At 36.8% G+C, this 27,168-nt stretch overlaps 1 protein-coding gene across 1 annotated transcript in view; it reads left to right on the forward strand.

The window, feature by feature from the left end:
* The window catches only part of ARL13B (ADP ribosylation factor like GTPase 13B), a 67,822-nt gene that overhangs the window by 4,340 nt on the left and 36,314 nt on the right, over positions 1-27,168 (forward strand). Inside the window, exons 2-3 of the mRNA XM_035015175.1 lie at positions 11,297-11,367; positions 17,787-18,036. Of these exons, the coding sequence (XP_034871066.1) occupies positions 11,297-11,367; positions 17,787-18,036 (321 nt within the window). The remainder of the gene's footprint in view (positions 1-11,296; positions 11,368-17,786; positions 18,037-27,168) is intronic.

A 27,168-nucleotide genomic window follows, 5' to 3' on the forward strand; every position in this document is an offset into this window, starting at 1 on the left:
ATAAATGAAAACATATGATACTTGTCTTTCCCTGACTTATTTCACTTAGCATAATACCTCTGGGCCCATCCATGTTGTTGTAAATGGAGGATTTCCTTCTTTTTTTATGGCCGAGTAATATTCCATCGTATATCTATACACCACATCTTTATTCATCTACCGATGGACATTTAGGTTACTTCTATATCTTGGCTATTGTAAATAATGCTGCAGTAAACATAGGGGTGCAAGTATCTCTTCAAATTGGTGTCTTTGTTTTCTTCCTATAGATACCCAGAAGTGAATTGCTGGATAGTATGGTAGTTCTATTTTTTTTTTTTTTTAAGATTTTATTTATTTATTTGACAGAGAGAGACACAGCGAGAGAGGGAACACAAGCAGGGAGAGTGGGAGAGGGAGAAGCAGGCTTCCCACTGAGCTCCAGGGAGCCCAATGCAGGGCTCGATCCCAGGACCCCGGGATCATGACCTGAGCTGAAGGCAGACGCTTAACCAACTGAGCCACCCAGGTGCCCCTGGTAGTTCTATTTTTAAGTTTTTGAGGAACCTCCATACTCCATATGTTTTCCATAGTGGAAAATTTATGTTCCCACCAACAGTGTACAGGATTTCCCTTTTCTCCACATCTGCACCAACACTTGTTATTTTTTGTCTTTTTGATAATAGCCAATCTGACCAGTGTGAGGTGATACCTTATTTTAGTTTTGATTTGCATTTCCCTCATGATTAGTGACATTGAGCATCCTTTCATGTGCCTGTTGGCCATCTCTATGTTTTCTTTGGAAGAACATTTGTTTGGGTCCTCTGCCTGTTTTTTAATCAGGTTATTTTTTTGAGTTGTGTCAAATTATGTATTATCCTAAGTTTTATACATATTAATCCTTTATTGGATGTATGATTTGCAAATATCTTCTCTCATTCAGGAGGTTGCTTTTTTGTTTTGTTGATGGTTTCTATCTGTGTGAATTTTAAACAATAAAGAGATAATAGAATGCTATTTTGCAGCTTTTTATTTTTGCTTTAATCACAATTATTATCTTTTTGCATCTTTACATGTTTTTCATGAACCATCTTTTTAGGTAGAGTAGTGTGGTGTATAGATTCACCAAAGTATGTTTAATTATTCCTGTTACTAAATATTTAGAAAATTAAAAATTTTTCACTATTATGAACAAGGCTTGTGTGGGCACGCTTCTATAAATAGTTTGGAAATGGAATTCAAATGATGATGAGATCAAATGAAAAAGTTTAAGGTATTTGCTATATATTGCCAAATTGCTCTTCAGAAAGGCTTTAAAAAAAACTAAACATATCAACAATCGTTGCTCCTACCAGAAGTGTATAAGAGTGCCTTTTCCCCCCTTCCCCAAGTCACCACTTGTTTTTTTCAGGTTATAGGGAGAAATGCTGTCTGCATTTAGTTTCTATTTTTTTGATTCCTATTAAAATTGTTTTTTCCTTGGACTTTTGTATTTCTTCTTTTGGGAATTTCCCAATGATTTCCCTTGCTGTTTTCCTATTGGGGCAGGTGCATTTTCTTATTGAATTTTCTAAGAGATTTTAAATATATATAGTAGTAACCATTTCTCTATAGTATATATTGCAGATATTTTTCTTCCATTTGTTATATTTGTAAATTTTTTATGGTGTTTGAAGCATAAACATTTAACAATTTTTTATTCAAATACACCATTTAGTGTAATAATTAGATTATATTCCATTATATGTATCCAAGATTATATTCACCTATACTTTTTTCCTAGTACTTTCATATTTTAATTTTTAACATTTAAAACTATTGAAATTTATTTTGTGTATAGGGAACAGCGTTTGTCCTGGACACAGAATACAAGCCATTGTGCTCAGTATATTCGGGACCTTGTAAATGGGTCCTCACCCTTACATATTATCATCTACATACTCTAAACTCCTATGATTTATGCCAGGTAGTGTCTAGTTGATGGAATAGTGCATATAAAATGTGATAGAACACGCAAGAGTTGAAAGATGATTTCTAAGATTTTTAGCAAGAATAAAAGACAGGATTTTGGAAGGGGTATAATTTTACTGGGGTCTTGAAGAAATTTTGTGCTTCCTAAGCTTTCCAAGGGCATGAATTCAGAAATGGCTTACCTAAGAGAAGCAGAAAATTAATATCAAGTTAAATGAGAAAAAAATTAGCAAGAAGAATAATGTAATATTACAATTAAAAATAAAAATATTTACTATTATTTAAACAAAAAGAAAAATATAGTAAGTACTCATGTGCCTTCTACCCAGATTTTACAAGTATTAAACTTTGGTTATCACATTTCAGTTTTTTCTAAAGAAATAGATAACAAATCTTTGAAACTCCTTGCTCCCATCTGTGTTTTTTGATGTCAGAATTCAGCTTATCAAAACTTTACTTCAAATTTATTAGTAAGTTGTTGTTCACTGTGGCCAACTGTAAAAGAGACTCAGATGTTACTTAAGCATTGTGAATTAATGCTTTTTGTACATCTCTGTGGTGTCTGGTAAAAGCGTACCGTGATAGGTTATATCGTCTTTGCTATGAATTTTTTCAATGGGGAAATATTTAGCACCTTAATAGCCATCATTTTGGTTTAAATAAATATAATTGTAAATCCTAGACTGTTTATAGAAATTGCTGAGTTTTTAATTTGTTAATTAAGCTGTACACACAGATTAGCAAGGATTATCTGATGTGCTGTATGCAGAACTGGAATGGTTTACATTTCTTTTTAAACCCCTGGGGCTTCTTGTTTATTCTTAGTAAGTTTAGAATTTTAGGATAAAAAGGGACCTAGAGGCATTCTGATTCTACCCCTTTATATTTTAGAAATAAACAAATTGACACTAAAAATTTGACTTCAGAGCTAGCATATGACCCCAAGTTTGGTCCTCTTTCTATTTATTAATGGTCCATAAATTTAGATAGTGATTTTGATGTAATATTATCCTGGGCTCCACAATCTGAATTAAAATGTCAGAAAGTAGTGCACTTGTACAATAAAATCACACCATAATTTTTTTTTGGTAAATTTTTTATTGGTAAATTTTTTATAATATCGATTTTTTTGTGTGTGGTAGGTTTTTTCTTTCTCTCACACATTTATCATAAAATCGTGTTCCCAAGTCTTTTTTTCCTACATGTGTTTATGTTACTTATTAAATTTAGAACTTGCTTTATGTAGTTCTAAATATTTTCAGTAATACTAATTTGATGTGTTAAGTTTTTTTAGTGTTTTGGTGAAATTGTGGTTTTTTTTTTTTTAAGATTTTATTTTATTTGAGACAGAGAGAGAACATGAGTGCAGGGAGAGGGGCAGAGAGAGAGAAAGAGTGAGAAGCAGACTCCGCACTGATCAGAGAGCCCGATGCAGGCCTCGATCCCAGGACTCTTGGGTCATGAACTGAGCCAAAGGCAGCTGCTTAACCTACTGAGCCACCCAAGCACCCCCGAAATAGTTTATTTTTGACTTGCAAAATATTTTTGAAGTTAGAAATAGTTTTTATGTAATTATCTCATTTGAAGTATTGTCTCCTTAGTTGACAGGTCAGGAAGTTTAGAATTGTAGATGTTCAAATGACTGCAATAATGTCACTCAAAAAAGATTGACAAATCAAGTATTTTCTGAGTCTAAGTTCAAAACTCCAGTATTATGTTGCTTATATTTCTGATATATCAAATTGTATATCTGTTTTATAAAAAGAGACTCTGAGATCAAATATATAAAACAAGCTTTTGACTCTCTTAATCCCTACTTTAAATTTTTTTTACTCAGATTTATTTCACTTTTAAAAATATTTCTCACTGTTAATTATTACCTTGAAGACTTGAGCACATAAACTTTTTCAGAAAACTCAGCCAGTTTGATGTAAGAAGATAGATAATTTTTTTTAAAGATTTTATTTGTCAGAGAGAGCACAAGCAGGGGGAGTGGCAGGCAGAGGAAGAGGGAGAAGCAGGCTCCCCGCTGAGCAGGGAGCCGGATGAGAGACTCCATCCCAGGACCCTGGAATCATGACCTGAACTGAAGGCAGATGCTTAATGGACCGAGCCACCCAGGCATCCCAGAAGATAGATACTTTTAATTACATTCCCTAAGATTGAACTGTTACTTTTATGTGAAGATTTATATAAATTAAATCCATTGTAGTACTTTATCAACTGAAAATTATATATTTTAATTTTACTTAATATTTACTCAGCAAATGGGGGAGTCGGAAAATATATTATGCTGTTTCATTCAGTAAAGATGCTTAATGTGTGCCCAGCGTGTTTGATGCTGGGGTTACAGAGTTGATTGACAAGTTCTAGTAGAGGACACTGTATGAGAAGTTGCATGAGAAAGTTAATGTCTGTTTGCTGTGGTAGCATGGATGGTCAGGAAGGACAGAAAGGATGAGGGGAGTACCTGGACTAGTAGGCCTGCTGGAGGAGAGTGGCAGAAGAAGAGGCTACAGAGTTTGGACTTGATTTTGTTTAAGGATTTTAAGCAGAAAAATGCCATAGTTAGATTTTCATCAATATCATGGTTAGGTTTTATTAACAGCATGCTATTCATGACCTTAGTTAGTGTACCTGTTATTAGGTAATCTACTTTCTATTAGGTCCACGAACTAAGTTATGATTATGATACTGTGTAAAATACCACAATACCTTCAAGGTACTGTGATGCAAATGAGCCATACTGGGGTGCCTGGGTGGCTCAGTCGGTTAAGGGTCTGCCTTCAGGTCAGGTCATGATCCCAGAGTCCTGGGATCAAGTCCCACATCAGGCTCCTTGCTCAGCAGGGAGCCTGCTTCTCCCTCTGCTGCTCCCCCTTCTTGTGCTCTCTCTCTCTCTCTCTGACACAAATAAACAAATAAAATCTTAAAAAAAAAAAGAAAAAGAAAATGAGCCATACTACTTGGCTATCAGATGTGTATCTGTGTGCATATATATAAATGTGAGTAAATTGTAGGCTAAACAAAATGGTTCAAGTTACCCTTTAAAATAATAATGATTATTACTATTTTTACAAGCCATTGTATTTAAACTTGCCATGGAAACTGCTGTTGACTTTTTATGAGCACGTAGGGATGGGTAACTTGTACCCACTCTACTTGCAGGGACAGTATGAATATAAATGGTAGGGTAAAGTAGCTTTGAACTATTAAGACATACTGTATAAATTCAAGGCATTGGTTATTGCAGGGTTTGGGAAAAGATGAGAGCATTTACTGCTGAGTTACTTAATTTGGGACAATTACGAAAAAGATACTTTTATTTTACGAAACTTTGCAGTATTTGATATTGTTCATCTCATAACCCTTCTGGAAACTATTCCCAATGCTGCCATTTCTTTAGTCTCCTCATTTCTTTCTGACTACAGTTTTAAGGGTTTCTTCAAAGGTTCTCAGGGTTCCATGTCCCCCTCGCCCCTGGCTCTTCTCCCTCCTGCGCCCTCCCTGGGATCTTTCATCTGTTCTCATAGTTTTAATTACCAGGTGTGCGTCTCATAAACCTAGCACAGATCTCTCCTTCAGCTTCAGACTTCAGTGTGAGATGAGTGAGCACTGTCAACATGTGTAAAACTGCACCCATTCATTCTCTAATCTGGTCCCTGTCTGTTTCTGGAGTCTCATCTCATGGACTCCCTGTTTTGAGTCTTATGCTGTAATAAGAATAGCTATTGGTTGAGCACTTATTTTGTGCCACAGGCATTGAGCACTTTACTTGCAGTGTCATATTTCATTTAACCACATTCCTATGGGATGGATGTTATTATTAACTCATTTTACTGATAAAATTCTGAGAAGTTAAATAACATGGCCCAGGTCATATAACTTGGAAGTGGCAAATCTGGGACTTGAATACAGGTCTAATACCAAGGTTGTGGCAACCTATCAGATTTGATACTAGTACAAACAATACTGTACATCTTAAAATACCACGAAGTCCTTTCCATCTCAGCCTTTGTAGTTTGATATATATTTAATGACTCAGGGATAACTGTGATAAGAGTGAAGTGATCACTTTCAACTTCTGGGAATGTCACATTGTTAACTATTTGTTGATACTAGTTCCTAAGGTAGCAGTATATCGAGTTTCCTTTAGACTCAGTGTGTAGTCGTATTGTGTCATGATTATGTGTGAGTCTAACAAGTGTGTTCTCCTTTTGTTTAAGGCTGCTCTAAGGTGTACTCTTAACCCCTGGCTTTAGCAACTCTACATCCTGCCAGTTCTCCTCCCCTCCTTGGTATGGTATCTTCTCAGGCAGTATTCTCAGTTGGAATCTCTTCATTCTCCTACCTTCTATTTTCATCTTCCCCTTGTTTGGCAAACTTTTCCACTTTAACTGCTTAGCCGAAGCATTGCCTTGTCTAAGAAGCTTCCGTGACCTTCTGTATCTTTAGGCTAGATAAAGTCCTCTTGCTCTGTATTACTTTAATATCTTTTATATATAGATGAGCATATTTAACTGTCATAGTGTCACAATGTACTAATATTAGTTCTTATATTTATTATTATTGTCTCCTGCCACTATCATGTAAGTTTAGTAAGGGAAGAATTTCTGTATCTGTTGTTTTTTGTTGTACTAATATTTGTTTATGTTTTAGTCACTCTCATTAGAAGATGAGTACTCCGAGATAGAAAACCGTGTCTCAGGCATGTTTGGGTCCATAATGCCTACTGTCTGACCAAATGACTTGTTTTTTTTACTAGTATCAACTTTTCTAGACACTATAAACCTAAGCACACTGTATATATATTTTTTTAATAGAAGGGCTAATGTATTTGATCAGTAATCATAAGGTTAAAAGACAGAGAGTGTCTTCCCTCCTTCTTTTGTCATAGGCACAGCCAGCTGTTCCCAATCAGTGATGATTTACCATATTTTAAACAGCTGTAATGACATGTACATTTTTAACATGTGTTAGATTGTACATCTTCATTTTTTAAAGGGTTGCATAGAATTTTGAGTGTTAGGTGAATGTTAACCTTTTAAACCCATTCTGGGGACCCCTGGGTGGCTCAGTCATTAAGCATCTGCCTTCGGCTCAGGTCAAGATCCCAGGGTCCTGGGATCGAGCCCACCGTCGGGGTGTCCGGCTCCCTGCTCTGAGGGAAGCCTGCTTCTCCCTCTCCCACTCCCCCTGCTTGTGTTCCCTCTCTGGCTGTCTCTCTGTCAAATAAATAAAATCTTTAGAAAAAAAATAAAATAAACCCATTCTGTTCTGAAAGTATAAATTTAATGTTTTGTTATCAGACATTGCAGTAATTCATGTTGTGATTTTCATTTGTACTGCTAATGTTATGTTTATTCATTAAAACTTTAATTACCTCAAGTATTTAATTAAAGTCATGTTTTCAAGTATATGGCATAACGATCTAAAAAAATAACTGCTTTCAAGAGTAGTCAAAGTAAAAAAGAAATCCAGAGAGACTTATTTTGTGCCAGTCTCAGCATAATTACAATTTTCCAATGTGTTATTTTCATGTTTGAAGGACTTTTTTGTTTGAACCTAATAGTCTATTAAAAAAGGAAAGCTTTGGGGGCACCTGGGTGGCTCAGTCGGTTGAGCGGCTGCCTTCGGCTCGGGTCGTGGTCCCAGAGTCCTGGGATCGAGCCCCGCATCGGGCTCCCTGCTAGGTGGAGAGCCTGCTTCTCCCTCTCCCTCTGCCTGCCTCTCTGCCTACTTGTGCTTTCTCTCTCTCTCTGTCAAATAAATAAATAAAATCTTTAAAAAAATAAAAAATAAAAAATAAAAAAATAAAAAAAAATAAAAATAAAAAAGGAAAGCTTTTAAGGTAAAAAGCTAATACCCTTGGTAGCAAGCTTCAAGAGCAATGTTTCAAAATGTTTAAGAGCAATTATTTGGAAGATTTTTTTCAGCTGAAATCTTGGCAAGAATGGAGAGAAAACATAAGATGCAATCTGTGTAATAGAGAATGAGGGGCCATTTTCCTGAAAAAAGTATATTTGAGATTTTTCACTTTGGCTCCTAAGGCATGAGAAAACATCAGTTCCATGATGTGCCTAGGAACTGCTGACCTAGTTGCAGTTGGTCTTCCTTGACTTCTAGAGTAGGTATGGTTGCCTGCCATCTCTCCCTGCAGCTGCCTGTGGTTTTCCATGACAACAGTCACCACACATACTTACCTAAAACCTGTTTTCTTGCTCTAAGGTGTAGGAGGGCTAGGGATTGTGGAATGTTTGTTTGCTGCTGTATAAAAGGTGTTTAATAAATATTTATAGAATAAATGATGCAAATAAGCATAATGTGGGCATTTTGTTCCCTAATAGTAATTGTTTTGGTTCATCGTCATGTTTGAAGCATGGTAGATCTTGAAATACATTATACATTTTTCAAAGGGCAATTGAATTAGTTTTAATATTATTTTAATCTAATTGTATATCTAGTAACTGGAGTTACCTAAAATATTATATAAATGCTACATTATCCATTTCTTTTGGATAGACATTTACTATACTTTGCTTAAGAAATTATTTTGTATTTAAATCTTTTTTTTAAAGATTTTATTTATTTGAGAGAGAGTGAGAGAGCACAGCAAGGGGAGCAGCAGAGGGAGAGGGAGAAGCAGGCTCCCTGGGGACCCCAATGCGGGGCTCAATCCCAGGACCCTGGGATCATGACCTGAGCCGAAGGCAGATGCTTAACTAACTGAGCCACCCAGGCGCCCCATAATTTGTATTTGTCTTATTTGATATTTGGTAGTTATGAATTCTTCAAACAAAATAATAAAGTTATACTCCAGAATATTGCACTGCTTCCTCAAGAAGTAAACTCATATTTTTCACAGTTGATAATCAGGTATAATTTCTACATGCATAGAGGTATCCAGAACTCACATACTACCTCAGCTCCTTAAATTCATAATCTGTCATGGTTCTCTTTGGCATTCCCACTGACCCCCCACTGGATGACTACGGATGGGTTATGGGGATGCTGCTAATTGTGGCTTACTTTATTCTTGCACTGATTCAAGCTTAGATATACTTCCATTTATTCCCCATGGTGGGTATAGACAGTTGAAACTTTTAGAAGACTATGGCTCCTGGATAACAAAAGAAATTAATAGGGAGAGTAAATTAACTTCATTCACAAAAGCCGAAGTCCTCACCTACAAGGTCCTCCGTGATCTGGCCTCTGATGTGTTTCTGACTCCCTGTTCTTCTTCCCTGCTCCATTCTCACTGGGTTTTACCACATTGGCTTGCATGCTGATATTAGAACATTCCTGCATGCCCCCACGTTAGTGCCTTTGCCCTAGATATTCTCTTGACCCAGATATTTGCATGTCTAACTCCCTCCTTCAAGGCCTTGCTCTGATTTTACTTTCTCAATGAGGACTGCCCATATCACCTACATAAAACTGCAACCCACCTACATAAAACTACATAAAAAATCCCCACTCCCGCCTCCCTTTACCCTGCTTTATTCTATATTTTTTAATAGTATGTAACCACCTTCCAACATAGTTATAATGTACTTAGTTCTTATATTTATTATTGTCTCCTGCCACTAACATGTAAGTTTAGTAAGGGAAGAATTTCTGTATCTGTTTTTGTTTGTTTTCTTGTTGTTGTAGTTATTTTAATAAACAGGTGTATCTCGGGACGCCTGGGTGGCTCAGTCAGTTAAGCATCTGCCTTTGGCTCAGGTCATGATCCTGGGGTCCTGGTATCGAGTCCCACATTGGGCTCCTTGCTCAGCGGGAAGCCTGCTTCTCCCTCTTCCACTCCCCCTGCTTGTGCTGTCTCTCTGACAAATAAATAAAAAATCTTAAAAAACAAACAGGTGTATCTCAAATACCTAGAACACTGGTGTCTAGTGTACAGAAGATGGTCAGTAACTATTTGTTTAATAGATGACCAATTTGGCTTTTGCAAGACCAGGTTTGTTCTTCCTCAGCATATGACCCATAATCTGACTGCCTTACACCTTCAACTCTGTCCTTTCTTTTTGTTATATGGATCCTTTGAATACATGTAGAATAAAACAAAAACAAACAGATCCAAGAGAGTCAGGGCTAGAGAGATGAAAGAACACCCCTTCTTAACATCTAAGTTCTGGTTTTTTTTAACCCTTTTTGGGATGATTGTTAGTGAAGAATGACTTGGCAGAAGCCCTGACTGTATCCCATGAGAATGTGGCCCTGTGGCTTTAACATGACAGCCGTGTTACGCTGTGGCTTTCTTGCTATATTCCCAAATCTATGGTGTTAATGGATGGTCCTACCTGTTATATTGTGTGATGGCTCAACCTGAACCAGAAATGAGCTCTAGGGGCGCCTGAGTGGCTCAGTCGTTAAGCGTCTGCCTTCGGCTCAGGTCATGATCCCAGGGTCCTGGGATCGAGCCCCGCATCAGGCTCCCTGCTCGGCGGAAAGCCTGCTTCTCCCTCTCCCACTCCCGCTGCTTGTGTTCCTGCTCTCGCTATCTCTGTCTCTGTCAAATAAATAAATAAAATCTAAAAAAAAAAAAAAAAAAAAAAAAAGAAATGAGCTCTAGTGGTGGACTGTATTGCCAAGATAATAGGACCATTATAATAGGTTTGTTTCTTTTTACAGAAGTCTCTAGGAGTTAAGTGATTTAGGTTCTGGTTCTGGCTTTGTAAGTGACTCATTGTCTTACAACTCTGGGCTTATGTTTCTTTGACTGTAAAATTGAACTAGACTTTTTTTTTCCTGATTCTGTCAAGTTTAGCTATATCATCAAAAACATTTTAAGCTTTATAATTGTAGGAACCCTATTTCAAAATATGTTAGCACTTAAGTTAATAATCATGTTGTTATACTGTGTTTAAGATTTATACTTGGTAAGGTGCTGCATATCTAAAAACAGGTGAGCACACCAGTAGTGCTACAACCTAACAATAATTGTTTTCTTATGTATTTCACAAGAAAACAGATTTGTGATAATCCTTAGAATTCAATTAACTAGAAAATTGAGTCTTTAGCCATGATAAGTAACTCATGGTTAGAATCCTTCTTTCTTCTTTCTCTTTCTCTTATTCTTTCTCTACCTTTTGCACAATCTCTTCTACAATTTTTTTTTTCTTTTTTGCTTATAGAACAGAAGGATGACACTTTAAAGGTATTTCTCAAGAATTTTGCTTTTGGAATCTATTCTATTCATTTTTTAACTGCCTGGGGTCTAGCAGATTGTCTTAAACATAGTGGAAGCTCCTTAAATGTTGCTTGAATGAATGAATTTACTTTTATTTTTTCCCCAATATTGAATTAATTCAGAAAGTGATTTTTAAATTTTTATTATTTTAAGAAAGGTGACTCTTGTGATGGTGGGACTTGATAATGCTGGTAAAACGGCAACGGCAAAGGGAATCCAAGGAGGTAAGTGGAAAATATTTATTATTAAATTATTCTGAATTATTAATTTATATAAATTGCTTTGTTACATATTTATTTGGTATAGATAGTATACACTCCATTACTTTAAATTCTTAGTATACTTGTGGCTAATATGGTGATTAGACTCTAGCTTAAGAGTACCAGCCAGTTAACATGTTTCAGATTTGAGTAAGTGCAGAGATGCAGAGGATCCTTGAGGTCTTTGATCAGATAAAAGGGATCACATCTGTCTTCTCAGCACAGGAGGGAAAAAGCAAGAAAAGGACATGCCCTGCCTTGAATGATACCCATCTTCCACTTACATTCTCTTGGCCAGAATTTAGTCACAAGGCTACGCCTAAATGAAAGAGAGGTAGAAATGCAGTTAGCCAGCACAACTGTCTTTGTATGTCTTCATTTTTTTTTTCAATATTTTTTTCCAACATGATTCAACTTGATTTTTATAGTTATGTTAAAATGAGGGCTTCTTTTTTATCAAAGGGTTTTATCATGTCATTTATATTGCATCTCATTGAATGTATTTATTTAGTTAGTCTTTTTTTTTTTAAAGATTTTATTTATTCATTTGAGACACAGAGATACAGAGAGAGAGAGAGAGCATGAGCAGTGGGAGAGGCAGAGGGAGAGGAAGAAGCAGACTCCCCGCTGAGTCAGGAGCCCGATGTGGGACTCGATCCCAGGACCCTGGGATCATGACCTGAGCCGAAGGCAGACGCTTAACCATCTGAGCCATCCAGGCACCCTATTTAGTTAGTCTTAATTTAATGCTATGTACTACAAAATAGAAGCAACTGTGCTGGTGAGTTTGTTGTATACCCAGAAGATGTGGCGAAGCATCTTATAGGTATGAATTGGGAAAAAACATATATTTGTTGCTGAGAAAGGATGTTGCAACAAGATATGCATATCAAATAGGGCGCTTTTATTTATGGAGGCTTAGAAAAGAAAACACCTTGCAAAACTTGCTGTTTTGTCACCTCATATTCTACTATGTAACATTAGATGTAAATTATGTATTTTGTCTTTGGATTCTTATGAAGTCCTTTTGTACATACCCTTCATGCTATGTCCTAGGTTATAGCCTCACGGAGGACTCATCATCATCATCTAAACCAGAGGTGACAAACTTCTTTTGTACAGAGCCAGATATTAAATATTTTAAACTTTGAGGGTCATGCGGTCTCTTTCCCAACTATACAACCCTGACATAGTGCAAAAGCAGCCATAGACAGTATATAAACAAATGAGCATGGCCATGTTCCAATGAGATTTTGTTATGGACACTAAAATTCGATGTGTTATGATATATTGTCTTTTTGATTTTTTTTTGTAATTATTTAAAAATATAAAACACAATCATAGCTTGAGGGCCATATAAAAGTAGGTAGTGAGCCAGATTTGGCCTGCAGACTGTGACTCCTCATCTAAACATCCCCTTCCATTTCTTCAGTCTTACATTCAGGGCAGCATAATCTAAGAATCAGACCATCTAATCTGTTGTGTGTACTTAGAACATCCTCTTTCCATTAGGATCTTTCTCTTCTGATTTTCACCTCCATATATCCATCAGTTTCTTTTTCTGAGTTTAGAAAATACTCAAGGTGTTACATCATGAACAGAAAGTTAAAGCTGTCTTCAACTTTAAGCTTCCCTCTGGTTCTGTTTTTGTTCTTCATCTTGTTTATTTATTCTTTAGTCTACTCTAGTGACTGATTTCTTACCTTTTTTCTTTTTTAAGGATTCCAGTTATATAGAACTAGATGAAATTTTCCAATGGAGCTTTTTTATGCCTCTGTATTTGTTTATGCTATTCCCACTTGTCTTACGAGAGAGAATATCTGCTTATCTTTAAAGCAGAGTATCTATATATCTCTAAAGATGGATTTTTGTTATATAGTCTCATTCTTCATGAAGTCTTTTCCACCTCCTGCTACCCTTAGCCATTACCACCACCATCAGTAGACTTGACTACTTCCTCTGCTTTGGCCTATACTTACTTATACCTACTTGTGTCACTACTTAAATTACTCCTTCATTCATGTATCTCTTCCACCTTTCCAGACCATAAATTCCCAAAGAGTAGTTTTACTCATTTTGGTGTCCCAGTTCAGCCATGCCTTAGGTGTAATAGGCAACCTTCTTCCAACATTTCTGCCATGGCTTCCACTCTTTAGCTTATTTCTGGCTTGTCTCTGTTTTTCTTCCCTTCCCTTCTCCTTCTCCTTCTTTTGAGATATATGTGCTTCTTTTCTAACTGCAGGGTCTAAATCCACACCCTCAGTGTCTTTCATCTAGAATGTGATAGCTTCCTAATCAAAGTACTTTCCTTACCTTCACCTTTGCTTCTTTCAATCAACTTCTCTTCTTTATGGCTATCAAAGTGATTGCATTAGTTGGATATAGGTTCAGTTGTCCTAACAGAGACCTAAAATAACAGTGGCCTAACAAAATAAAATTTTATTTCTCATAATAGTGCACACTAAAGTAGTGTAGGCGTAGCATAACAGCCCCATGGTGGTAGAGATTCAAGTTCCTTCTCCTATTTTTTTTGCCATTTATAGTGTTCTCCCTTGCCTATCTAGTCCAAGGTGGCTCACTACTGTGCATTTCAGGTGGAAGGAAGAAGTAAAGGGGAAGGGAGGCCATTTTATTTTCTTTTAAGGGCATGAACTAGAAGCTGCTGTATCAGTTCAACTTAGTGACATTGACTAGAATGGGTGGTATTCTGGAGCTGGCTCCTACTTGCTCTCTTGGCTCATATCAGCTATCTAGAGCCAGTTGGGTACATCTCTTCCCAACAGTGTTTTCAGGTACCTCACACTAGTTTGAAATTAGCCATAGTGGGAGTAATTATACCATGGAAAATGGCAACCACGGCATATCAAAGCACCCCCAAAGTGGTTGAACATTTAATGCCACAACACAAGCTCATTATCTAGAGTGTGCTCTAACAGCCATCCCTAGCTGCCACAGAGACTGGGGATTGTAGTCTTTATCCTAAATAGGATGTGCTCAGCTAAAGAATCCAGGATTTTCTGACTATCCAGGGTGTTTCCTAATAGTTTCTAAGAAATGATTGTTATTTGGGTGGCAGAATTTTTCTTTGTGTAAATTGATCCCTAGCTTTGTTGGATATTAACATATCTTCACTATGTGATAGGTATTTGTTTATGTTTCCACTTTTCTCCTCTACGTGAGATTTCTGTAAGATCAGAAGATGGATCTTATTATTGTGTATCTAGGACATTGCACAGTGCTTAGCATACAATAGATTCTCAATAAATAGTTATTGATTATATATTTTCACTTTATCTTGGGCTTTCTAGAGATTGTCTTAACACATATACTTTACTGAAATCCTCAGGATTGGGGACCATTTGTCTTTGTACCCCTGGTTCTTGTATGATGCCTGATCTTTCTATAATAGGCCCTCAATAAATGGCTACTAGCATGAATGGATGGACAAATATATGGAAGATGGATGTAAGGACAGTAGCTTCAGCTGTCATGGCAGTCTGGTGTTATAATATTGAGCCACTATATACTTTGTGCAAAGTATTAAGGATACAAAGTAGATCCCAGATACTGGGAAGGGACAGGCTATTGTGAGGACCAGAAAGAAGACAGAATATTATGATAGAGCGTGTAGGTGATACTGGCAGTAGAAAGAAATCATCAGAAAGGATTTATAGGGAAGTTGTATCCAGAACATTTAGTCTTCAATCTTGAAACATGAGTAGGACCCAGAGGAAAGGCTAGAGAAGTCAGAGAGGAAAGGCGTTTAATGTCTTGACCTAGATTTGAATCCTTGCTCTGCCTACCATGTAACCTTGAACAAATTACCTAATCTGAATTGGTTTCCTGGGAATGTTGCCATCATTTTATCTGTGCTTACATTGCTCTCCTGTTTGGAATGTTCTTCTCCCTTCTTTATTATAATTATGTAGTTTTTAATCCTTCATTTTTCTTTCATGGCCTTTCTGAAGCCTTTGTATACCATAACTTCTGCCTCCCTTCTCTTTACTGTTTTCCTCTTGAATGTCCTTGGTCTTGGTTTGGGCTGTTGTACCAGTATCTTAATTTAAACAAGTTCTGGAGGCTGGAAGTGTGAAGTCAGGGTGCCAGTATAGTTGGGTTCTTGATGAGGGCCCTCTTCCTGATTTACAGACAACCATCTTCTTGCTGTGTCCTCATGTGGTACAGAGAGACAGAAAACAAGCTCTCTGTGTCTTCTTATAAGTGTACTAACCCCTCATGACCTCATCCAAAGCTAATTACTTCCCAAAGGCTTCACCTCCAAACACCATCTCATTGGAGATTAGGGTTTCAACATACGAGTTTTGCAGGGGGAGGGGAGCACATGGACACAGGACACAGGCATGCAATCCTCACGCTATCCTCTCCAGACTTTTTTTCATAGAAATATCAGTTCTTGTGTTATTTCCATTAATAGTATCTTTCTATAGTGAACTATAGGTTATTTGAGGACAGCAACCCTATCTTATTCATCTTTATATCCTAATGCCTAGTGAAGTCCTGTACTGAGTAGGTGTCTGTACGTGTTAGTTTCCTTATCCCTACTTCAGCATTGTTGATTTATTTTCACTGATAATTTCTTGGGAGTACTTCTCAAATCATGCTCAAAGATGGCTGCTTATTTTCACTAAGGAAACCAGTTTTGTCTGGACTAGATCCATATTTTTAAATGTCTAGTATAATCCTGTTTTGGGAGTATCATTCTGCTTATATTGCTTCTAAACTTTTTTCTCCTAGATAATGAAGGTCTTAGAAAGATAGGACTTGTAATGTCTCTTTGAACTCTCTAGGGAGCTGTTTAAACTGCACTAAAGTACTTGCTGCCAGGGAGTAGTACCTTGCAAGTCTGTTTCCCAGTCACCCCTAAGCCTAGCAGCAAATGCCTTTCAAACTTACCTCTGTAGTAGCAAATGTTTTGCTGAATGTGGAAATGATAAGACCATCTACACCAGTGTTACTCAGTAGAGCTTTCTGCAATGATAGGAATGTTCTGTATGGGCTAGTAGTAGGATGGGCCACTAGCCAATATGGCTTTGAGCACTTTAAATGTAGATAGTATAGCTGAAGAACTGAAATTTAATTTAATTTTAACTGATTTTAATTTAAAAAGCCTCATGTAGTTTGGGGCCATTGTATTGCCCAGGCAGGTGTAAACAAAGTCCATTGGAGTACTGTTGTGGATTCTGGTGATGAAGAGAGAATGAGACAAACGTGAAGTTCTAACTCTTCTTCATTGCCATCGAGTCACTAGGTTCTGTTAGTCTTTCATGAGTTCTCTCTTTCCATTCTTTCTTCTTTATTTTCATATCTGTCTGAAAAGCAGCCATCACTCTCATTTCTAGCCAGTTCTAGAGACTTTGCAAAGATGTGTCTTAATAAAGCACTACTTTAGTCACCTTAATTATATTACTGGTCTACTGAAATACCTTCCGTGGCTCCCAGTTCTCTCTCCAGAACTCTCTTCAGTCTGCATTCACAGTCTTAAGGGTTTGCTCCAACTATGACATTCAACTTGTTTGTACTTTCTTGCCTTTGCTATTTCTTCTGTTATTTAGATCACTCTTACCTAGCTTTTAGGCCTAAAGTCTCAACTCCCAATTCAAGTCTTTCTTGAACCTTAGTTATCTTTTTAATCTTATTGTTATTACCATTCCTTGGCAGTTATGTACACCCTGTACCTTCTTTGTGTTGTCATATCCTTAAGTACAGAAAATTTCAATTTTAAATTTATGAGAACATCCAAAACATGTTCCTGTAGAAATAATGAAATTTACTCTATATTTGCAAGCTGACTTGAGAAGTTTCTTTATTCCAATTATAGCTTTAATTCAGTAATTAAAAAAGCACAGTCTACTCCTCATAGCTTCTCCCATTTTTTGGTTCTTCTCAACTATTCTCTAAATACTCAGTTTTTCTTTATAACTTCACAGAGGTTGTAATGGTCCCTGGGGATGGCTGTGGTGTTGAAGGGTTAAAATTTTTATTATTTGTAACTTGGAGAGTCAATAGCCTTGAAGGCAAGAGTTCATTCATTTATTCATTCTACAGATATTTATTAAGTACCTGTTATGGGGTAGACATTATTCTAGGAGCTGGGGTTATGTCAATATAAAACAAATAAACAAAAAACAGAAATTTTTATCTGCATGGACCATAAATTCTAGTTGGATATTTTATAATATCTACCCTTCCCCCAAACCAGTATACTTAGATATAAAGCTTAGTGTGTAAGCAAGTAATAAACATTCCATTTAGTACTAAATTATGATGAAAAACACTTTATGTCATTTAAGTTGTGAAGTTAGATTAATGTTACTAATTTAAAGCCTAAATTTTTTTTTTTTTTTTTGTATCATTTGAAACAGAGTATCCTGAAGATGTAGCTCCTACTGTTGGCTTTTCCAAAATTGACCTTAGACAAGGAAAGTTTGAAGTCACCATCTTTGACTTGGGAGGTGGAAAAAGAATTCGGGGAATCTGGAAGAACTACTATGCTGAGTCCTATGGGGTAATATTTGTTGTGGATTCCAGTGATGAAGAGAGAATGGAAGAGACAAAAGAGACAATGTTGGAAGTGCTAAGACATCCTAGGATATCGGGAAAGCCTATACTGGTGTAAGTAACGTTGGTGTCATGGTGAACACAGAAGCAGTGGCATTAGCCAATAAAGAAATTTACCTAAGTTACAGAATAAGCTAAATAAGCGAATATGCTAAGATTGTCACATCCTAGTATAATAAAACGTGATTAACTGGGGATTGTTAATATAGTGAGGCCTTGTTATGTTCGCCATAGGGATTAAGGATTGAGGCTGTATTATGAAGAAGAGTTATACTCAGATCTTCTGGGTATTCAAATACAAACTCTTTGTTTTATTTGATAATTTACTTTTTATAAGATTCTATGTTTTGAAATGGCCTATTAAGATTCTAGAATGTTTTTCAGTTTTTTCCCTCTTTTAATAACTTACGTTTTGCATTTGTCTTGTTTTTCTTGAAGAGTATTCTTATTTGGAAGTTATTTAAAAGGTTTATTCTTCTAATGCCACAGTGATTTCTAAATTTTTATTTCTGTATTTCCAAATTGAATGTGTGATCTGTGTTGTTATCAACTTAGTCATGTGTTCACATCATTTTTTTGGGCTGCCTAAACATTTTTTAAAAAGTGACAAAGGACTTTTACACCACCTGCCCTCACAGCCTTTCTGCATGTAAACACCAGATGGTGCTATAACTATAAGACATAGAAAAGTGAAAGTCCTTTAAATTGCTCTTAAAATCATAGTGAGCTAAATGTGTGCTCTTGCCTTCTTGTCCCTTTTTCTCATGCTCGTTTCATTACTGAGGATTAAAAAAAAAACCAACCAGCTTATCATGTGGTTAAATGAGAAATTGTAAGCAGAGTTTCTCGGTCCTCAGTAGTAAATGAACATTTCTAAATGAGGCAGTTGGGAAGCTCTGATTACAGAACGTAAGACTTTATGGCATCATTTATTAGTACGGGTTATATGGCTTGATTTTTTACTTATTTTACCAATTAGTGAAGTTATTTTATTTGTGTAATCAATTCTCATCTTTATTGAATCTGAAGGAAAGTTTAATAGACATATGTACAAAGAATGAACTATGCTGAACCCCATAGGCTGAGATAGTTTCTAAACATTTAAGCAAAGAACCAGTGACTTCTAAAGTAAAAAGTGTCAGACTGAGATGACTGATGCTCATGTGTAAAATAATTGTGTGTTCATTTTTTAACCTAATAGTCGTTTATTTAATTTATTCTTTCATTCATTCATTCATGTGTTAATTCAGCAAATATTTATTGTGCATCCACTATGTCCGAGGCATTGTTCTGGATGGGGATACATTTGGAAACAAAAACAATATAAATCCATATATGACCTCAGAAGCGTACCTTCTAGGGGGTGACATACACAACTGTAATAATTAAGTTATATTGTACATTAAGTGATAAGTATATTGAAAAATACAGGTAAAATATCTGGGGTCCTATGGTGGTGGTATAACAGGGGTCTGTTACTCTTATAATTAGGATAATCATAGTAGGTTTTATTGAGGAGATGACACTTGAGGGGAGAGAGGCAGTCATGCAGATGTATGTGGAAAAATCACGAGGCAGGAGCGTGCAGTTCCTAAGTGGCTACAGTTAGCACTGATTAATGAAATACGGTCGGCAAGAGCCCTGCTGTCCGTTCTCTCACCTCTCTCACCTAGTAGATTTTTGGAATAGAGGGGGAACAAAACTCTGGAAAAGCCCCAACTGGGGGGTTGCTTCACCATTATAATTTCGTAGTCACTGAGATCTCACAAAGACATGAGAACTAATAATGGATACTATCATGTGCCTGTGAAGTATAGGATGGCTTGCCACTTGACCGGTTGTTCCCAAGGAACTTTACAACCAAAGGATTTTTTTTCATAAAGGTAAACTGCTTTTTGAAATGGGTGTGCTTCAAAAATACACAAAATATACATATTCTTAATAAATTTAGTACATGTAGGGAAGAGTGAGTTAAAAATGTTGATCGACACGCACTGCCAATCACTGCTAACGTTTTGATGAATTTCCTATGCATCTTTTTGCAAAATTTGTAATGTATACAGTTGTGTATAATACATAAAATTTTGTATGCCATCTTTTCTTATTTAAAAAATATACATAATTTATTTATTTGTTTTTAAGTAAACTCTCATGACCCTGAGATCAAGAGTCTTATGCTCTTCTGACTGAGCCAGCCAGGGGCCCCTGTACCCCCACTTCTTTTTATATGTTTCCAAATCCCTCTTAAATACCTATACAGAACCCGTATTTGGAAATTCTCCCGTTTACCTTTTTCTCTCTGACTGACCAGTGATTTCTCTTATTGATGTTACTGTCTTAATATCCTTTGAGTCTCTACTTCTCTGTAATCCCCTCTGTAATCCCTCTGCACTTCTCACTTGTGTTTCTGAGAGCAACAGTCTCCCAGGTAGTCTCCCTATAGTCTTGCCCATCCTCCAAGCTCCCTCTACATTGCTAGCAGGAGTCTTTTTCTTAATTTGATGTTTTTCCAAATTACAAAATCTGATGTTTTACCAAAAAACTTGATGCATGCTTGATGCAAAAACGGTGCATGCTTTCACAAGTGAAACAATGCTAGTATATATAAAGAATATGAGAGCTCTTTAAAATACACTTTTGATCATTTTACAGTTCATCTGCTTAGTCATTCAGGTTGCCTTCACTGCTCCATGCAGATAAATTCTGTTTAACTGATACAACCCTAGTCCGCAATAGGTATGGCATTGAATACTCCACTAGGTAATAAGTGGGAGGGCCTCTGGCAGAACCCTGCTAAGCTCAGTGCTAGGACCTGGTGGGTTGTGGAGACAGAGGGGGAGGGCATGTGAATTAGGCAGGCTACAGTGCTCCTTGTTGCACTCAGCTGCTTCCTTCCAGCCCACAAATATCCGGACCTATCATGGGCAGAATTCAATGACAGCATCTAGTTTCTTCTGTTCATCTGTGTCTGAGCCTAAATTAGCTGATTTAGGACCCAAAGAACCTCTCAGAACTCACTGCAATACCTAGATAACTTCCTCTTCCCAGCCTCTAATGATGAAAAACAGCGAACAATATAAAACTTCTGAGAAGATTCAGCCATTCAACAGAAATAAACCTGAAAAATTAGAATATTGTCTATAATCACAGAATTACAAATTGGTGGAGCTGGGATTCATTCATGCTATGGGAAGCAAAGTTAGGTGACCACAGTAGCAGGTCCTGGGGCAGTCTCTGGCTCTGCCTGACTTGCTCTTACACACCAGCCTGACGGCATGTGTCATTGCAAATGAAGCCTCAGCCAAATTTCACTTCATGTCAGACTTGAGGGCTCTCTTGAAAGGTCAGAATCACAGACATTACTAGTCTTCTGTGTTTTATTAGCTCAGAAAGTCTGTTTTACCATTCTATATAGCATTTACTACTTAATGAGCATTACTACTTAAATATTTTGATTAAAATCTCTAAAATAGTGGTGAAAAGTTGAAAAACCATGGGTTTAAAGAGAAGATGGAGAGTCTGGAACCTGGATTCTAAGAGCTGATGTGAATTTGTTTATGACCCTGACAAGTCACTCTACTTCTTTGGACTTAGTGGTTAAATGCCTCTTCTATATTAAAAGTAGCTGTAAAATACTGTAATTCTGTTTTTGTATTCAGCTATATATTATCATGCGAACCATACTATAGGGTATTGTAAGAACCCATTTCAGTAAAAAAGTAAAAGTGATTAAAGAGAGTTAAAATAGATGCTATTCAAAGTTCCTGCTCTGTAATCATGTTAACCTGTTTATTTACCTAGAAAGTGTTCCTTTTACTCTCTTAGCTACAATAGAGATTAACCTATACTCTGATTAAGGTATGAATTATATTATCTGCCCTTATGTAACCCCTCCATACTCTTGCTTTAACAATTTATAACCTAATTTTTAAAAAACTAAAATTAGATACTCTGGACAGATACTTTTTCAATAGAAAAAGTAAACAACTTTTGCAGTTGTATCAATAGCACTGGAATCAACATAATCCCCAATTTCTTTTTTAGTTGAAATACAGTTAACATATAATATTAGTTTCAGGTGTACAACATAGTGATTCAACAATTATATATACATTACAAAATGCTCACCATGGTAGGTGTAGTTACCATCTGTCACTGTATAGTTACTACAATATTATTGACTCCATTACTATGCTGTACTTTTCTTTCCCATGACTTATTTTATAGCTGGAATTTTTAACCTCTTAATCCCCTGTACCTCTTTCACAATCCTCCCACCCCCTTTCCAGCAGTAAGCCCAAATTTCAAGCTCAACACCCACCATTTTTCATAAATAATATAAGGCACTATTTGTTGATTACTTCTGGAAAAGATTGAGCTGAAGCTTTCCTTTTTTATGGTTGAATCTCCTAATACTTAAAACTGGGATAACTCTGGAGATCCAAGGCTAAAATTTCCTCCCAGGATAATAACAATTCTCCTTGTGTTAGCACATTTGTACTCTTGGAATGATGCCACTTTCTCATTACATACTGTTTTTCTGTGGAGTTATATGACCTAACTTTGGGCCAAACATTGCGAATTAGATGATCTGCAACAAAAGTAATATAGAGGAGTTTCATTCAGGGAAGAAAACATAATATCTCTGATATGATCTTACTAGGTGTTATGAACATTTCAATAAAAAATAATTTTTTGACCCAGAGGTCTTTGCACCTATGATGCCCTCCCAGGACCCTCTGAAATCACAGACACAATCCTGAGTGCATGTGCATTTTTCCTTGGGAGCAGATCCTAACTCTCATCAAATTCCTAAAGGGTTTCATGACCAAAAAGGTTAAAAACCATGGCAGTGAGTTTCCATATTAGGAGAAACAATAACCAGGGTTTTATTATTACTTTTCCAATAGATTTTTGTCTCCAACCTTTATATGCCTACTTGAGTCACCTTTTTTCTAGACAGTATTATAGGAAAACGTTAGTTTGCAAATTTCTTTGAGTCATATTCTTTACTGTAAGTGCTTAGAAGTTAACTAAGTTTATGAATTATGCTAATACTGTCATTAGAATTTGAGGAAAATGCACTTATACCAAGTAAGACCTTTAAAAAATAAATGGGAGAACCTGGGCCCTTTTTAGATTGTTAGAAACTCGTAAGTATGCAGATATGAACTCCCTCTGTCATTTAATCCCTTCGTCCTTAGATATAGTGGTATGTCCTTTAACTTAGTCTGAAAACCCTACTCACTGTATGTATAGGGCCCATTGGCTTAAGATTTCTCTTCTTGGCAGTGGAACCTTACCAAGCTGTCATCTTCATCAACCTTATTTAGTTATGTTGTTGATTCACCCCAGAACTAGTCTTTTGTCTCTACTGGCATCAACTTCACTCTTAGCAGCTGTATTTCATAGTGAAGCTTCTCAGCTAGTTGACCTCGCATAAGGAACCTTCAGAAGTTGCCATCCTTCCCTTCCCCACCCGAACACACTTTATATAAAAACAATACAACAGAGAGAAACCTGTTGGTAGGGTTATTAGCAAGATGTTTTCTGGGGACCATCTGCATATCAGCATCAGCCCAGACCTTTTAAATTTTTGAGGGTGGGGCCGGGAAATGCTTCTGGCTTTTTTCCACAGGTTCTCCATTCTGATGCATAGCAAAAGTTGAGAATGACTGGTATAGGGGAAAGCATGGGCTTTGGAGTCAAGACAGGCCTTGGGCAGTTTACTTGCTCTTTCTGAGCTTCCATGTCTGCACTTGTAAATAAGGATTTTAGTATCTGTGTTGTCATGTGAATTTCAAATGATGCATTTAAAGCAGCTAGTGCAGTGCTTTATTAGTGTTCTGTAAATGTAATGATGGATATGAGTAGGTATTGTTGATGAGACGCTGTGCCTGGATGGAGATGGTTTAGGAGAGCAAGTTTTAAAGTGTCTCATCATATGAATTCAGGCTATGTGAAGCTTTGACTACAGAAAATGACATTTAGTAGGTGAGAATATGAGCCCGAGTGCTCAGAGTAATTTTACCAGTAGATTTCCTAATATTATACCTCTAATGCTTAGTAATTTTTTCTCTTTAAGGTAGTGATTTTAACGAAAAAAAAAAAAATTACTGTTAGTGCCTATTGAGTGTGTAAATAAAATATATACAAAATGTTCAACTAATTAAGAATCCTGTTGTTTTTGTTGCTTAGGTTAGGGTTATTTATTTTTTTTAAGATTTTATTTATTTGAAGTAGAGAAGGAGAGTGAGCATGAGCAGGGGGAGGGACAGAGGGAGAAACAGACTCACTGCTGAGCAGAGAGCCTGACACGGGGCTCAATCGCAGGACCCTGAGATCATGCCCTGAGCTGAAGGCAGACCCTTTAACCGACTGAGCCACCCAGGCACCCCTCTTTTTTTTTAAGATTTGATTTTTAGGGGCGCCTGGGTGGCTCAGTCGTTAAGCGTCTGCCTTTGGCTCAGGTCATGATCCCAGGGTCCTGGGATCAAGCCCCGCATCGGGCTCCCTGCTCGGCGGGAAGCCTGCTTCTCCCTCTTCCATTCCCCCCTGCTTGTGTTCCCTCTCTCGCTGTGTCTCTCTCTGTGTCTCTCTCTGTGTCAAAATAAATAAATAAAATCTTTAAAAAAAAAAAAAAAGATTTGATTTTTAAGTAATCTCTACACCCAACATAAGGCTTGAACTCACAACCCCAAGATTAAGAGTCACATCCTCCACAGACTGAGCCAGCCAACTGGGTGCCCCAGAGTGATTCTAGTTGGTTTTAAAATATAACAATGAAAATTATATGTGATACATGTGATGTACTGCTTTGCTAGAATCTTTCTGTGCTTAAGTCTTGCTTTAAAAGCACTATGTGCAGATAGAAATACTAATAGAAAATTACTATTTTACAAATCCATCTGGACATAATTATGCTAGTGAGTAGTAAATAATACTTAATTTCCTCAGTTTCCATGATAAACAGTTTAGGAACAATTATAAACAAGTGTCAGTAAGGTACTAGATTAAAGGTTATAGTGCAACTTGAGAAGAAACAGAAGAAATCACCACCTGATTAGGTGGAGAGTTTATCATTGGTTTTAAATTTATCTTTTTTATAAAGTTCTTTAAACATTTGGAGCTGATATGTGAAACATCTTTTTCTCTAGTAATACTTGATAATTGACAGAGTAGAAAACTCTTCAATTTCTTTATATTTTATAATTTAAAATTTATTTTGTAGTGTTAGGACGTATGTATATGTATATTCCAGTTCTCCCTTAATCCCATTGTGCTTTCAGTTAATAATTTCGCCTCAGTTCTTTAACAAGTAGAAACTACCACGAAAGAATTCTCTCATTTAGGACCACCAAATTTGCTCAGCTCTCTCTATCTGCTTTTATTCCTGAATGTTGCCTTCTCTCTGATTACTTGGAAAAAGTGCTTCAGCTCCTGTCCAAGGCCAGGTTCTCCATTTGTACTACAGATTCCACCCCTTTCTAGTTTTGCATATAATCCCTTCCCTTTCTTATATCAAGAGTTTGGCTCTCTGGATCATTCCCATTAGTAGGATGTGCTCTTGTGTTTCTTAACTTTAAGTATTATGGAATCCTTTGACTCTGCATTCCTCTTCAGCAGTTAATTCTTTTTTATAATCCTCTATTCACACAGCTGGAAGGAATAGAAGAATAGTCTATAGTGGCTGCTGTACTTCTTCATATCGCATTCTTTCTTCAGCATTTCCACTTGTGCTTCTGTCCCTACAGTTCCTTGAAACTGCTCATGTTGGAGTCAACAAATTATCTCCACATTGCCAAATCCACTGGCAGTGTGCTGTTCTTATTTACCTCAAGTTGACTTTTTCCTCAACTTTGTTCTTTTAACGCTACATTGTAGCACACTTTTTTGGTTTTCCTTCTGCTTCATTGATGGTTTCTTCTCAATCTCCTTTATTAACTCTTCTACCCCAGGTTCTTTTCTGGGCATCTGGTTTTTTTACATCCACAAACTTTTCAGGTGATTTCATTCTAAATACTTACCTTGAATCCTGTTTACTCAAATGACCCAAATCTATACTTCTAGCCCTTCCCTCGTCCAAGAGCTCCTGGTAATATAGCTAATATCTAGGAAACTTCTACTTAGGCATTTTATAGTAATCTCAGCTTCTGTTGGCCAAAAGAGAATTCTAGATTTCCTTTTCACCCCCAATTCTGAAACCCTTATCTCTGTCTTTTCCCTGATGACATCATCGTCCAATCAGTATCCTGTAGATTCTAGCTCTTAAATCTATCACAAGTTAGTCTAATTTTTTTTTTTTCATCACTACTTATATAGTAAATAGTAGTTAAGAACTGGTTCTGGAATCTGACTGCCTTGGTTCAAATTCTGATTCTCACAGTTTCTGTGACCTGGGGCAGGTTACTTAACCTTGCTGTACCTCAGTGTTTTGTTGGTAAAAATATAAAATTATTAGAACAATGGTGAGACGTAGTACATAGTAGACAGAATGGTTTTTCTCAAATATAAATTATATAACATTATTTTCAGGCCAAAGTAGTCTTGAGGGCTTTGCATTGATTACATTTGCTGTAAACTTCAGACTTACATGGCTTACAAAGCCTTAAAGCTAGCCCCTGCTGACCTTTCTTTTTTTTTTTTTTTTAAAGATTTTATTTATTTATTCATGAGAGACAGAGAGAGAGAGACAGAGGCAGAGGGAGAAGCAGGCTCCCCGCGGAGCAGGGAGCCCGATGCGGGACTCCATCCCAGGACCCTGGGATTATGACCTGAGCTGAAGGCAGACGCTTAACCGACTGAGCCACCCAGGCATCCCCCTGCTGACCTTTCTTAACTTTATTTCTTACCTCATTACTTTTTTCTTACTATGATACAGGTGTATTGCTTGTTTTTCTTTAAACAGAGTAAGTTATATCATCCTCGGAGTCTTTGTAACTCTTTGTTTTCTATGCCTGGGATATACCCTCCCTTGTCCTCATCATTCATATCTTCATTTAATATTACTTTTCAGAGAGGCCTTCACTGACCACCCAACCAAAAGAAGCCACTCCAATCATCTGTGTCTCAACACCTTATTTTAAGTTTCTGCCAAGAACTTAACATTACCTAATATTTATATTTGTGTGTTACCTGCTTTCTCCACTAAAATGTGAATTCCAAATCTCTATACCTATGTGAGTT

This window comes from Mirounga leonina, unplaced genomic scaffold (assembly GCF_011800145.1).
Source record: "Mirounga leonina isolate KUSES-001 unplaced genomic scaffold, KU_Mleo_1.0 Mir_169, whole genome shotgun sequence".
Taxonomy (NCBI): domain Eukaryota; kingdom Metazoa; phylum Chordata; class Mammalia; order Carnivora; family Phocidae; genus Mirounga; species Mirounga leonina.